This window comes from Bufo bufo, chromosome 2 (genome assembly GCF_905171765.1).
Source record: "Bufo bufo chromosome 2, aBufBuf1.1, whole genome shotgun sequence".
Lineage (NCBI taxonomy): Eukaryota > Metazoa > Chordata > Amphibia > Anura > Bufonidae > Bufo > Bufo bufo.
In genome coordinates, this window is record NC_053390.1 from 309021435 (window position 1) to 309035669 (window position 14235).

The 14235-nt window shown below is 41.3% G+C and overlaps 2 protein-coding genes across 2 annotated transcripts in view; both read left to right on the forward strand.

Annotated features, from left to right (window-relative positions):
- Positions 1-793, forward strand: part of DCAF11 (DDB1 and CUL4 associated factor 11) — a 30667-nt gene extending 29874 nt beyond the window's left edge. Inside the window, 1 exon segment of the mRNA XM_040416911.1 lies at positions 352-793. Coding sequence (XP_040272845.1) covers positions 352-468 — 117 coding nt within the window. The 3' untranslated portion in view covers positions 469-793.
- Positions 794-4083: 3290 nt separating this feature from the next.
- FITM1 (fat storage inducing transmembrane protein 1) lies at positions 4084-12832 on the forward strand. The gene is made up of 3 exons (XM_040416912.1): positions 4084-5261; positions 5448-5654; positions 11749-12832. The coding sequence occupies exons 1-3, from the start codon at positions 5248-5250 to the stop codon at positions 12365-12367; spliced, it is 840 nt and encodes a 279-aa protein (XP_040272846.1). The 5' UTR covers positions 4084-5247; the 3' UTR covers positions 12368-12832.
- Positions 12833-14235: the final 1403 nt, after the last annotated feature.

Genomic DNA, 14235 nt, shown 5'->3' on the forward strand with positions numbered 1-14235 from the left:
TTTCTATATTGTGCCCAGTTCTGAAATAGAAAAATAACACCTTTTAATACAACCCACTTGTTCTTCATTAGTTGTCAGAGTGCTTGAGATTGACAATCCCCGTAGTAAAAAATATGGCAGCTAGTGCTGCTTGTATATATGATGTCCATGGCCTAACATTTCGGGCCTACACGTTCATACACAGATGGCTATCATAGGCTCTATCGCATGCATATGTGTACTACCTAGAGCGAAGGAATGAACAAAATGGTGACTTGATTTTAGCACGTATCTGCTTGCCGCACATTACCAATCTCAGGATCACTATGTGATTATTTTATTCTTTGATCTTGAATTTTATTTTCACCTCAGTGGGATGGTAAAGTTCTCGTCTGGGATCACCGCCAGTCTGAATTTCATGAAGAGGATTTGCGCACCCCACCACTAGAGTCGGAAGGCAGCCCTGCTAGCAGTTCCTCCTCCTGGTAGCCAACTGCAATGAGCTCTGACACCACACTTGGCTTGCTGCGTGTGAAATTGAAGACAGACAGAACATCAAAGGATTTGCTTAGTATGAGTAGTTTGGTAAATGTAATGTGACAAAGTATGGGTTTCTTCCTGTGAGTTGAAAAAAAACCGAGGACTACTTTAGATCGCTGACCATGTTAGTGACAGATGTCTGATTTGGTGGTTTGATTCTTTGGGAGACAGCAATGATGCCTGTTTTTGACATATTGTAAAAGAAAGATGTACTATTATAGTGTGTTTGTTGTGTCCTGGCTTCTATTTCTATAATAAACTTGTCCCAAATTAATTGCATATCGACTTCTTAATGGTAACGAAAATCTCTAATATTTGGAATTTGTGTTTGCATGTGTTTTATATGCACCTAATATTAATGGTACCAGCAGATCCAGACCAGTAACATGGAGGAAATTTAGCACAGCCTGCGCTCCTGAATTCTGGCTTTAAAAAAATAAATCTAAATAGGGCTTTGCGACTTTTTGGGCTTGCTTGCCTTTTTGCATTTACATCACTCCAGTTTTGAAAAGTAGTTAATGAATTTCACTCCTAAATTATCACAGACTTTTTTAACTCCGTCCAGTGAGGTAGACGGAGTAGATTTAACCATGCTCCAAATCTGACAACCGATCAAGTTGACCACTTTGGAGCAAAGTAAACCAACTCTGACTCAAAATTTTTACCCTTATGATAAATTCCCCCCATGGAGTGTGGATCTAAATGTGGATACAATGGTTTGTTCTCATATGCTACTTCTAGAAGCTCATAAAGAGGCAAGTAGATTTGTATTTGGATGGAGTCACTGACAGTAGATTTGTTGCAGAAATTTCTCAAACCGTTCCAGTCTTTACTTTTCCATGTGTTTGCCACCAAAACAACCCCATTCAGATGAATGAATCTGATTTTCAGGTGGAGAAATTTCTACAAAAATATCTGGTGTGTCAATTCACAATTCTCAGTTTGTTTCTGAAACAAAATAAAAAATATTATTTTTGAGTTGCAGTTACTGCCCTCCTGTCTCCTGACAGCACTTCATGGCTCCTGAGCTTAGACTTTCTGAGGAGCAATGGCAATACAATACTGATTTCATATATCTAGCACACAGAAGTTCTCGGATAGGTTGTTAGGAGCCTCATTGGTCACAAGAACAAGAAATGTTGTCAATCCTGATAGGATTTAGGGAATACAATATCTCATTATAAAAATCCTCACAGGAAGAATGTAAATTCATTATTTGTTAGAATCTGTCAGCAGATCTGTACCTATGACACTGGCTGACCTGTTGTACGTACGCTTGGCAGCTGAAAGCATCTGTGTTGGTCCCATGGTCATATGTGCCTGCATTTCAGAGAAAAATGGTTTGGATACATGCAAATGAGCCTCTATGAGCAATGGGGGCATGGCCATTACACCTAGAGGCTCTATTCTCTCTGCCGTGATCACCTGGCCCTGTCAATCCAAGTGCAGGGGACATAGCAGTTGCAGAGAGAGCAGAGCCTCTAGGTATAACGGCACTCTCGTTGCTCTTAGAGGCTAATTTGCATATATTAAGGCATCATTTTTCTCTGACATGCGGACACATATGAACAACACAGATGCCTTCAACTGACAAGCAGGTCAGCTAGTTTCTTAGGTCTGCTGACAGATACCCTTTAACATTGGGCTGGAATATATTAAATGTCATATCGCAATAGCTGTTTTTCAGGAGATTTTAATCAGGAATGAATAAAGGTCACACAGAGTTTTTTTGGACAAGGTTTTGAGGCAGATCTGCCTGCAGGATTTTTTTTGCCAAAGTTAGAAGTGGTTTCAAAAATAATTGGAAATATAAAGGAAGTATTTATACTTCTCTTTCCTAGTGGATCCACTTCTGCCTTTGGCTAAAAATCCTGCAGGCAGACCTGCCTCAAAACCTCACCCAAGAAAAACTGTGTGTGGTCGTACCTTAACCCCTTAAGGACACGGCCATAATTCACCTTAAGGACTTGGCCATTTTTTGCAAATCTGACCAGTGTCACTTTATGTGTGAATAACTTTAAAACGCTTTTACTTATCCAGGCCATTCTGAGATAGTTTTTTCGTCACATATTGTACTTGTACTTCATGACACTGGTAAAATGGAGTAAAAAAAAGAAATCATTTTTATTTCTAAAGAAAAATAAGCAAATTTCCAAATTTATATTTCTCTACATTTATAATAGATAGTAATACCTCCAAAAATAGTTATTATTTTACATTTCCCATATGTCTACTTCATGTTTGGATCATTTTGGGAATGACTTTTTTTTTTTTTTTTTTTTTTTTTTTTTTGGGGGACGTTACAAAGCTTAGAAGTTTAGAAGCGAATCCTGAAATCTAGAAACATTTCTAAAACCCACTTTTTCAGGACCAGTTCAGGTCTGAAGTCACTTTGTGAGGCTTACATAATAGAAACCACCCAAAACCACCCCATTTTACAAACTACACCCATCAAGGTATTCAAAACTGATTTTACAAACTTTGTTAACCCTTTAGGTGTTCCACAAGAATTAATGGAAAATAGAGATACAATTTCAAAATTTCTTTTTCTTGGCAGATTTTCCATTTTTTCCAGTTACAAAGCAAGGGTTAACAGCCGAACAAAACTCAATATTTATGGCCCTGATTCTGTAGTTTACAGAAACACCCCATATGTGGTTGTAAACCTCTGTACGGGCACACGGCAGGGCGCAGAAGGAAAGGAATGCCATACGGTTTTTGGAAGGCAGATTTTGCTGGACTGTTTTTTTGACACCATATCCCATTTGAAGCCCCCCTGATGCACCCCTAGAGTAGAAACTCCAAAAAAGTGACCCCATTTTGGAAACTACGGGATAGGGTGGCAGTATTGTTGGTACTATTTTAGGGTACATATGGTTGCTCTATATTACACTTTTTGTGAGGCAAGGTAAAATATTTTTATAGAGCAGGTTCTTACGGACGCGGCGATACCTAATGTCAACTTTTTTTTAATTTATGTACGGGCACAGCTCAGCGGTGTATGGAGTACATTTTATGAATGGGGCTGCAGCAGCGCATTGAGTACAGGCAGGAGCACACATTGCTGCTCCTGCCCATGCTCCCCAGAGGGTTACTAACTCCTGGCATAGTACATGGGTACTCTGTACCCATGTACTATGCCAGGATTAGATGAGCGGAGCGGCTCCTGCTTCTGCCTGCTCCTCTAAGCTAAGAGAACTGCAGCGGAGCAGGCAGGAGCCTGCTCAGCTCAGCTAATCCTGGCATTGTACATGGGTACAGAGTACCCACATGCTATGCCAGGAGTTAGTAATCCTCTGGGGAGCACAGGCAAGAGTGCCCGTACTCACAGCGCTGCTGCGCCCCATTCTTAAATTTCACACTCTATTCCGCTGAGCTGTCAGCGGTGTACGGAGAACTGAGTTTTAAGTGCACCAGGTAATGGTGCGCTTTAGTTAGGGAAAAGTTTAGTAAAAATAGAAAATTGATTAATAAAGTATATTAGAGATAGTTTTATTAGGGACAACATATAAAAAGTTTATATAAAGGTTTAGTTACTCTTTAAATCTACTGCCTTGTACATAAGTCAAATGGAGCCTGTAGAGCTGGACAAGGAGTCCCTATGGCTGTATAGGCCTACTGGTGCTCTCATGTAGTGCTCCATATAAGGCATATAGTGGAACAGGCCATAGTTTTGTTTCTTGAGAAACTGGGAGGTACAATATGCACACATAGATTTCTTTGGATGCCACCTTATTCATACATTTTAGATACATAATATAGCTGTGCGCATGGGACCTAAGTAGTGTGTCTTTTCTGAATCTGGAGGTTGGAGATTCCTTCAGTGAGGCCTCTAAGGGGTATGCACAGTCTGTGGGAACACCTGCAGCATGTGCATGGATTTCTGCAAAGGCAAGTCAAACGGTTGGGACAGTCACAGAAATGTGTGCATTAAATCTGCTGAGTGTGAATATATAGTAACTCTTCTAAGGCATCTGAACGTCTGAAAACTGGGTGTCAAAATATTGATATCCTTGAGGATATCTGAAGATATAGTAGGTTGCATTCACACAGCCGTATGCAGTCTGTGTGACTGTTACATTTCCCGTACTGACTGCGGCTCATATGAGCCGAACTTAATACATCATTGTTGCAGCCCAGCCGCGGGTCTAATGTCCCATCCTCAAAGCGTTTCTTGAATATGGGACACTAGACCCGTCATTGGGGTTGAACTCACAGTATCATAGATCACTATCACGCTTTGAGTTCAGCTCACATGAGCCGCGCTCTGTCTGAAAAATGTGGCTGTCACATGGACCGCATTTCACGGACCACACTTAGCCAAGCGAAAGCAGCCTTCCGTGAATGATCCATTATTATTCACGGGATACATTTGTGATTGGTTTAAAAAAAACTGGAAAGCAATTACTACTAATGACAACTGCATAATTGTAACCAGAACTGTGTAAAAGAATGAAATTCTCATCTAGGCCACGCATTTCCAAAGGGCATAAGAGGTACTTTCCATAAAATGTCCTCATACCTGCAAGCGGAGAGTGTTTCATGGTCCTACGCAGTGTGAAATGGACAGGGTCCCAGTGTCATGTGTATGTGGATTCGGCAGCTGACAGGGGGATGGGATCTGATTTGTCCTTCCTGGGGGAAGGGGGTGAAGGGCAGGGTAACAGCTGTCGTGGAGAATTTTGTGTGCAGTTGGGGTCTGCTTGTGCGATTTGTGCCTAATGCTTCATGTCTCTTCTCTAGTAAGCTGTTATGATATCGTTTTGTACTTGTCTGTATCAGACATCATTGAGTTGATCTCACATTTTGTTTTCTATGCTAGCGTCTTGCTTGCAGTATTTCTACAGCTGTCTCTCTCTCTCTCTCTCCCATTGTATTCTTATTTATCTCTGTCTGTTCTTCTGATTGACTGTTCCACTAACCTGCAGTGTGTATACTCATATGGCTGCCCTCATCAACTGTATGAGTGCCATAGTATGTCTCTGCTCAGAGATATGCGCCCGCATACTGGGTAGTGTTTGTATGAGACGAGGATACCACTTGTGGCTGGCAGCTGTGGTCAGTGTGACCCCCTTCCTTCAGGAACTAAGTAACCCCAGGAGCATTTTCTCCAACTCCAACAACTTCTTCAATGTGTGAGTATATGTTTTACACAGAATAGGTGTAACCGGGATAATAAACAAAGAAATGTGAACTCAAACACAGCTAGGAATAGCTCATTTCTATAGTATGTGTGCATGTATTTCCCATTGGTGAGCCCCATGACATTGTTTATTCTCTTTATTGCAATCTCACTTTACGTTCATTCATTACTTCACGGACAGTTTGTTTAATGGCATGCTTCTCAAATTGCACTGCAGTCCTTCCTGTTCTAATCGATAAAAGTATTGTATTAGGCAAAGGCGAATCAATGTACATGTTAATTTCTAGTTTAACAGAACTTTTTATCTACTGATCCTATGACACAGTTATCTGCTTCAACACATGTCCTAGTTATTTATACTACCAAATGGCTTACTGCATCTTCATGCCAAGCAGTCTCCTGCCTCCCAGCATGTCTCATAGAAACCCAGACTGTGACATTTAAGTAATCACTGCATGTAAACTAATTGTATATACCAGGGGTGCACAAACTGCGGCCCTCAATATCATTCTGTGCGGCCCCCAACCATCTGGTGACAGACATGTATGTCTATGTCTTCTGGCTGCTCCCATGCATTTTTCATGTATTCTCCCATTAGATGGTAATCTTGGAGGTGTAACCAGACATTTATAGTATATACTACATGTACAATACACCATAAATACAGTATTTCATTTGGTAACACTCCTTTAACTTTTTTTTTTTCGGCCCTTGAGATTCCTGTCCAGTCTGACAATGTGGCCCCCAACCAGAAAAGGTTGTGTACCCCTGGTATATATATATATGATGGCAGGCATACCTTCACCTAGAAATTGCACTTAAAATCCACATTTGTGTACTAGTAGTATTTGTATAATAGCAAAATGACAATGTATTGCTAGCAGGCCCCTTGCTGAATTAAATAAATCAATAAAAAAAAAAAAAATATATATATATATATATATATATATATATCTATCCACATGATGACTGAATGTATCAGTCTAAGAACACCTATAAAATATCTGGTAACAATGTTCTCCAAATATCAGTATGGAATAAATGATGTCAGTAATAAAATGTATATATATATATATCTTGATGCCAAAATCAATGTTTCTCGGCCAAGAGATATATCTTTACAGCTGGTGCACAAGTGTGGATTTTAAGTGCAATTTCTAGGTGGAGGTGTTCCCTGCCATCGTATAAACAATTAGTCACATTTTTGGCGTAGGTTTAGCCAAGTGGCAGTGCAGCCTCTGAAAATCCATTTGTATTTGGAGGGGTGAGCCTCTACATGACAATATAAAATTATAAACTGTACCCACCGATGCTTTCATTTTCCTAATTGCACTAGAAATTGCTACATTGTAAATGGTTGGTATGGACCACAGCTTCTAGGCAGTAGCTTTTGTAAACGGGTTATTCCATGATAATTCAGACATCATATAGTACATAACAATCTCTTTCTAACAAAGCTAGAACCTTTACTTCACCTAGATCTTCCTACTCTTTGCCCAATTGCTCTGCTTGGCTGGCAGCTCAAGGTGCCTATGCTTCTCTCCCTGTAACTGTCACAGCTTCTAACAGAAGATATGGCTGGTGGCAGTTAAGGGATCGAACTGAGCATGCGCGACCACCTCAGCAAAGTGGACAGAGAAGTAACGAAATGAACAAACAGCTGGTGGCATTATACAGATACATTTTATTGAATTAGTGGCTATACTAACATTTTAATTACATGCAATTACAAAAATATTCAGATCATGGTGCTGCTTTGTAAAATGTAGAATGTTTTTCATGGGACAACCCCTTTACTGTGATCCAAACTATGTTATCTATTGCAAAGTGTTGCTAATGATCCTATGAGCAGATTTTAGGGATCTCTAATGTTAATATATTTATTTCTATACTGGGAAATTCATAGAATTAGTATCTATGTAATCTCAAGCTATTTCCATGGTTTAGCAAACCTTTATTTATTTACTACTGATTTATTAAACACAGTTGTGTTTCACATCGTACCAAAGTTTTTCTAACTGTATATTTCAAAGATTTTCCCCCGTGGTATAAAAGCATCTAATTGAGAATATCTCCATAAGGCTCAGGGGCAGACATACCATTGCTGCAGCCTGTGCAGCTGCACAGTGGCCCTATAGGCAAGGGGGGCCCGTTCCACAAGAAGTAAGAAGACCAAGGTTCCCTTGCCTGAAAATTACTGATGGATTCTGATCTCAGAGATGAGGGACACAGAGCCACTGGGAATTTGTTTTCCCCACTCCTTCCCCCTAGTACCACTAGCAAACCAGCTCGTAACAACAACAATATAGGTATTTGGAAATTACTGCATATTCATTCTAGGGTTGTTTCGGGTATCAAACTTTCGATACCCAGTCGATACTTTTGTTCCGGTATCGATACGATACCAGGATTTGCCTTTTATCAATACTAGGCTGTGCTACTGCACAGCCCAGTATCGGAGAACATGGATCGCGCTGCTCTCAGTGCGGCCATGTTCCCTCAGCAGCACAGGGAGAAGGAAGCAGTCTCTCCCCCTGTGCTGCTGCTGACGCTGCCACCAATGACAGCGCGGAGGGGCTGTGGCCACTGCGCCACCAATGATAACTAACGTTTAATACATTACAAATACATTGCCGCCACCCTGCCTCTGACAGGGTGCTGCTATCCGTGGCAATCAACCCCTCTGGTGCCGCACCTGAAGGGTTAACTGCCGCTGATCGCAGCGCCCTGTCAGGTGCCGGCAATGTGTTTCTGCCACCGGCTGTATTTGTATATTAAAAGTTAATTATCATTAGTGGTGCAGTGCGCCCCGTCCCCAGTGTTTAAAAACACCGGTGGCAGTGGCCACAGAGTCCCCTCACCTCCTCTCATTGGTGGCAGTGGGAGTTGTGATCGGAGCCCCAGCAGTGTAATCCTGGGGCTCCGATCGGTTACCATGGCAGCCAACTGAAGCCCTGGCTGCCATGGTAATCTCCCTGCTATTGTGTGTACTATGCACAGGGCAGCAGGGAGAGTGTAAGATCCTATTCACCCTAATAGAGATCTATTAGGGTGAATAGGACAAGGGATTAAAAGATCCCAGGTTCTGGCTCCTAAGGGGGGAAATAGTTATTAAATAAACTGTAAAAAAATACACCAAAATAGTATAAATCACCTCCTTTCCCAATTTTACATATAAAATATATAAACAATAAATAAATAAAATATTACATATCGCCACATCTGAAAAGTCCAAAATATTAAAAAATATCTCTTATGCGGTGAACACTGTAAAAGAAAAAAAAATGAAAAACTGCGCGATTCGCCATTTTTTTTTTTGTAACCTTGTCCTACCCAAAAATAGCATAGGACTGTTCTATTATAGGCCGGAAGTTCCATAAAATGTGGAATGCACGCAGCTTTTTTTGGCGTTTTTTTTTTTTTGCGTGGTATCGAGTATCGCAATTCTTTTCTATGGTATCGAAACCAAACCAAAATTTTGGTATCGAAACAACCCTAATCCATTCCCAGTTTGTCATTTGTTTTTTGCTTTGTTCTACTAACCATTCTCCGTGATTATTTTTTTTTCTATCTGCGAATTTGGAGATAAATGTGTAATATACATGGGGTAATTTATTAAGACCGGCAATGTACGCCAGTCTTAATGTCCCTGCGCTGGTGGCAGATGTGCCAAACTTATGTAGAGGCTCAGGCCTCTACGTAACTTTGGCACTTTTTTCCGACAGCCATGGGACATGGTTTAAACTGCGCCGTATACTGACCATTTTCCACGCCATGAACTGGTGTAGAAAATGGTAAATGAGACAGGCCGGCCACCCCTCTCTTCCTTGCCCACACCACGCCCTCTTTTTCCGCCACCTTGGAAAAGTTGCGTGAGCGGGGAAATGTCACAGATTCGGATGCCAAAAAGTGGTGTACTTCACATAATAAATGGCCCCCACAGTATGTTAAAAATGATCTAATTAAACTTCACAGGCATAAAATTGTACTAAAATGTCTGCTCCCCTGGTAATCCGTAGAAGTAATTTCTGTTCTGCTAAAATGTCACTAAACTTTGCTTTGACCTTATATCTTATTATAAATATCCTCCTAGAAAGGACATCCTTTCACTCTATACCTTCAACTACATGCTCTCATCTCAGCTTCCATGCCTTAATTTAGAAACCTCCTTACATTTACAGGTTGAATGTTTGCTGCAGTCATATAGGATCTGTTCATACTTAAATCTGAAGTCAAGCTTGACTATAGTTCTATGAAAATGTGTAATTGGTAAAATGTATCAAGTTCTAATTGTACTTGAATAAACTTCCATTATTAATTTTATATATGTAGTGGGGAATTTATTGAAGACACCTCTGTGTTAGGAATTTCCCTTTTTTCTTACATCATAGGAACATTAAAATGGAAATGAAGCTGTGATGGATCCATCACATGACAGATACAAACTGAGCCAAATGGGTTCCATTGACTTACAGTGGGGTCCGTCAGAATCCACCACAATGTCTATGATTTTACTGGGAAAAATAGTGATGCAAAAATGACTGAATCTGTGATGGAGACTCCAACGCAGATGTGAGCAGAGCGTTATGGAGCCACATTATTATTATACTTCCTAATTGTTCCTAATGCATACGTTATTTCCCTTTCTTTTAATAAAGAATTTATCATATATGGGCCTCACCTTACTGAATATTCTTAACCATTCAACAGAGGTAAGGGATGACATACTTCCTACTTCTGACGATTATACCCTCTTAGTTCCTTCATAGGGAGGCTATACTGGTGCCAGGTTAACTATAAGATGTTTATGCCTGCAATCCGCTACCATGTTAGGCTACTTTCACATCTGTGGCATGGATTCCGGCAGGCTAGTGTGGCAGAGAACAGCCTTCCGGAATTCTCCGGATCCGGCACTGCCGGATACAAACAGAATGCCCGTCGGCCCCATTAAGTATATTTCACTGACTGCAGGGAGTAAACCCTCTCTGCAGGTCAAGGAGCCTCATTTTACCCTGGCAAAGACTCTTATGGGAGCCGAAATTTGACTAGGGTAAACAGGACAAGTGGTTGTCCCATCTGGGCATGCATATCGATAGGGTGTGGCATAAATGACTGATAGGTGTAGGTCCCAACTTTGAGCTCTACTCCTTTCTCAAGAGCGAGGCTCCACCGTGAATGAAAAGAAAGGCTTGCATGCATGGACACCCCTCTATTCACTGCTATGGGACTTTAGAAAATAGCTGTACACACCCATTCACCTATTTTTCAAAAGTCCCATAGCAGTGATTGGAGAAGACACCATACATGCAGGGCCCCATTCTTGACATAGAAACAGGTCCCAGAGATGGAACCAGCACCTGTCAAACATTTATGGCATATCCTGTCAATATACCATAAATGTCCGATGGGACAACCCCTTTAAATACCTTATATACACAAGTGTATCTCAGGCCAATGTCACAGCTCACCATCCTGATCCTGTTATATGTAATTGCATCACATTATAGCATCTATTTACAGTATAAAGAATAAGGCCGGGTTCTCTTCTGATCTGTCAAAAAAAAAAAATATAGAAAACTAAACGGTAATGTGAACTCAGCCTACAGTTTCTATGTCAAGAATGGGGCCCTGCATGTATGGTGTCTTCTCCAATCACTGCTATGGGACTTTTGAAGCCTGCATGGATGCTCCAAAGTTCAGGGAGAGAGACACCCTATGAATACTGCCCTAATCGTGTATTCAGAAATGTTTTGAAACCAGACCACTTTTCTAGTGAAACTACCATATTATTATTTTTTTCCTTACAGGTAAGCAACTGCATTGTTAATTATATATATATATATATATATATATATATATATACACACACACACACATGACCTCATGAGATTAGATGCAGACCATATTCAATCATAAATGTCAAATCAGTCAATATAATTAAATAAAAAATAGCTTGATAAAGGGCATATTTTTATAAATACTTTTTTTTAACCTTATGTGTTTGCAAACTGTACATTTCCTAAATTGTTTATGCAACCCCAAAGTTTCCCAAAAATCCTAAAAGTTGACTCTGTCCTCTTTTACAGGAAGTTTGTTCATTGCTCCTGTGGTTGGACCTTTCTGCTCCTTTCTGGATTTGTTCTTCTGGTGTCTTTAGTGCCCACCGGCCGTCCATTGCTCTCACTAAAACATCTTTCAAGGTTAGGAGTAAGTACAGCGGTTTGCCAAGGTATTCCTTACCTATTCCGACTCTTGGAGGATCTAACTGGTTCCTGTCACCAACCTTTGCCACCTGGTACACTGCTTCTAGATCGTCTGGAAACCAGACATAGTTGTCAAGCAGAAGGGCACCAATGGCATGGTTACCATGTCTCTCCACAGACCTTCTCATTGACATTGTGCAGTCTTTCTATGGCAGAAGAATTGGCTGTGTTTGTGCGCTACTTGCGAAGAGGCTATCCGGCTGGCACTTCTCTGAGATTAGTCTTTCTGTTGAATGCCAGTCTTCTGGTGTTGTACAACCTACTTTTGTTTTGCACTGCACTTTATGCTCCTAGCTATACCCAGACTGTGGTTGGAGCAGCCATTGGAACCCTGTGCTGGCACCTTACCTATCGCGGCTGGTTCCGTACACCCTATTCACCTGGACCACCTGGTTTTGGTATGTTTCCCAGATTGGCCGGAGGAAGAAATAAACTAGGATGAAAAAATGTAACATTTTCACCTGGATTGGTATCCAAGCTGGCTGATTTCCAGCCAGGATTTTCTTTTATATCAAATGAATGACCTTCTACTTATGTAAGGCATGTCTGGAGTCTACACGATGAGAAAGAAAAACTAATTCAAAATAATAAGACTATTATTAACCCAACCTGGAGCTCCAAATGTTAATAGAATGACCTTCAGGACAAAATCATTACACCACATCATCAGGATAGTTAAGATAACTGGAAAAAAATGGGTTTCTCAATCAACAGAAACACTGAATAATAAATATGAACTGCAAAAAAAGCTATGAAAATATGTGTAACATGAAGATATTGTTAATTTAAAGACATACTTAGTGTGAGTTCTAGATGTGGACTATTGTCAGGTGTTCTGTACCACAAATCTGTATTTTTACTGTCTAATACATGAGGATGGATTTTCAAAACTCTGTTCCACATATATTTTTTAAAAAAGGAGAGAAATTCAGGGCATGCTGCAGATTCTCAAATTTGTATTGCGGAAATGTTGCAGATCTCACAAAAATGGGTGCGGGTTTTTCTGGTTTGCATGAACACCCTTTAAAAAAAATCATTTATAAGGGTATCTGTAATTTTGTAATGTATTTCTTTTACCTTCATTGCTCCTATCTTCCTTTCTGGACTGTGGTCACATGACCATGCCCATGCAGCTCTTATTCTCTGTGATGTTATCTCCAAGGGAGTGTCAGTGATAGGGGCGTGTCTATGTAACTAGCTGTGTGGGTGGAGCTATAAACTAGCTGGGTGGTGTTAGGGGCAGTGATAGGGGAGTGTCTATGTAACTAGCTGGTGGGAGGAGCTATAAACTAGCTGGGTGATAGGGGAGTGTCTATGTAACTAGCTGGGTGGGAGGAGCTATAAACTAGCTGGGTGGTGTTAGGGGCAGTGATAGGGGAGTGTCTATGTAACTAGCTGGTGGGAGGAGCTATAAACTAGCTGGGTGTTGTTAGGGGCAGTAATAGGGGAGTGTCTATGTAACTAGCTGGGTGGGAGGAGCTATGAACTAGCTGGGTGTTAGGGGCAGTGATAGGGGAGTGTATGTAACTAGCTGGGTAGGAGGAGCTATAAACTGGCTGGGTGATAGGGGCAGTGATAGGGGAGTGTCTATGTAACTAGCTGGTGGGAGGAGCTATAAACTAGCTGGGTGTTGTTAGGGGCAGTAATAGGGGAGTGTCTATGTAACTAGCTGGGTGGGAGGAGCTATGAACTAGCTGGGTGTTAGGGGCAGTGATAGGGGAGTGTATGTAACTAGCTGGGTGGGAGGAGCTATAAACTAGCTGGGTGGTGTTAGGGGCAGTGATAGGGGAGTGTCTATGTAACTAGCTGGTGGGAGGAGCTATAAACTAGCTGGGTGTTGTTAGGGGCAGTAATAGGGGAGTGTCTATGTAACTAGCTGGGTGGGAGGAGCTATGAACTAGCTGGGTGTTAGGGGCAGTGATAGGGGAGTGTATGTAACTAGCTGGGTAGGAGGAGCTATAAACTGTCTGGGTGATAGGGGCAGTGATAGGGGAGTGTCTATGTAACTAGCTGGGTGTTAGGGGCAGTGATAGGGGAGTGTCTGTAACTAGCTGGGTAGGAGGAGCTATAAACTAGCTGGGTGTTAGGGGCAGTGATAGGGGAGGGTCTATGTAACTAGCTGGGTAGGAGGAGCTATAAACTAGCTGGGTGTTAGGAGCAGTGATAGGGGAGTGTGTATGTAACTAGCTGGGTGGGAGGAGCTATAAACTAGCTGGGTGTTAGGGGCAGTGATAGGGGAGTGTCTATGTAACTAGCTGGGTGGGAGGAGCTATACACTAGCTGGGTGTTAGGGGCTGTGATAGAGGAGGG

What these genes read in the sequence shown, in the direction of transcription:
- FITM1 (XM_040416912.1), top strand. An exon ending in TCCAACAACTTCTTCAATGT is followed by an intron (nt 5,655 to 11,748) that starts GTGAGTATATGT and finishes CCTCTTTTACAG; the next exon opens with GAAGTTTGTTCATTGCTCCT.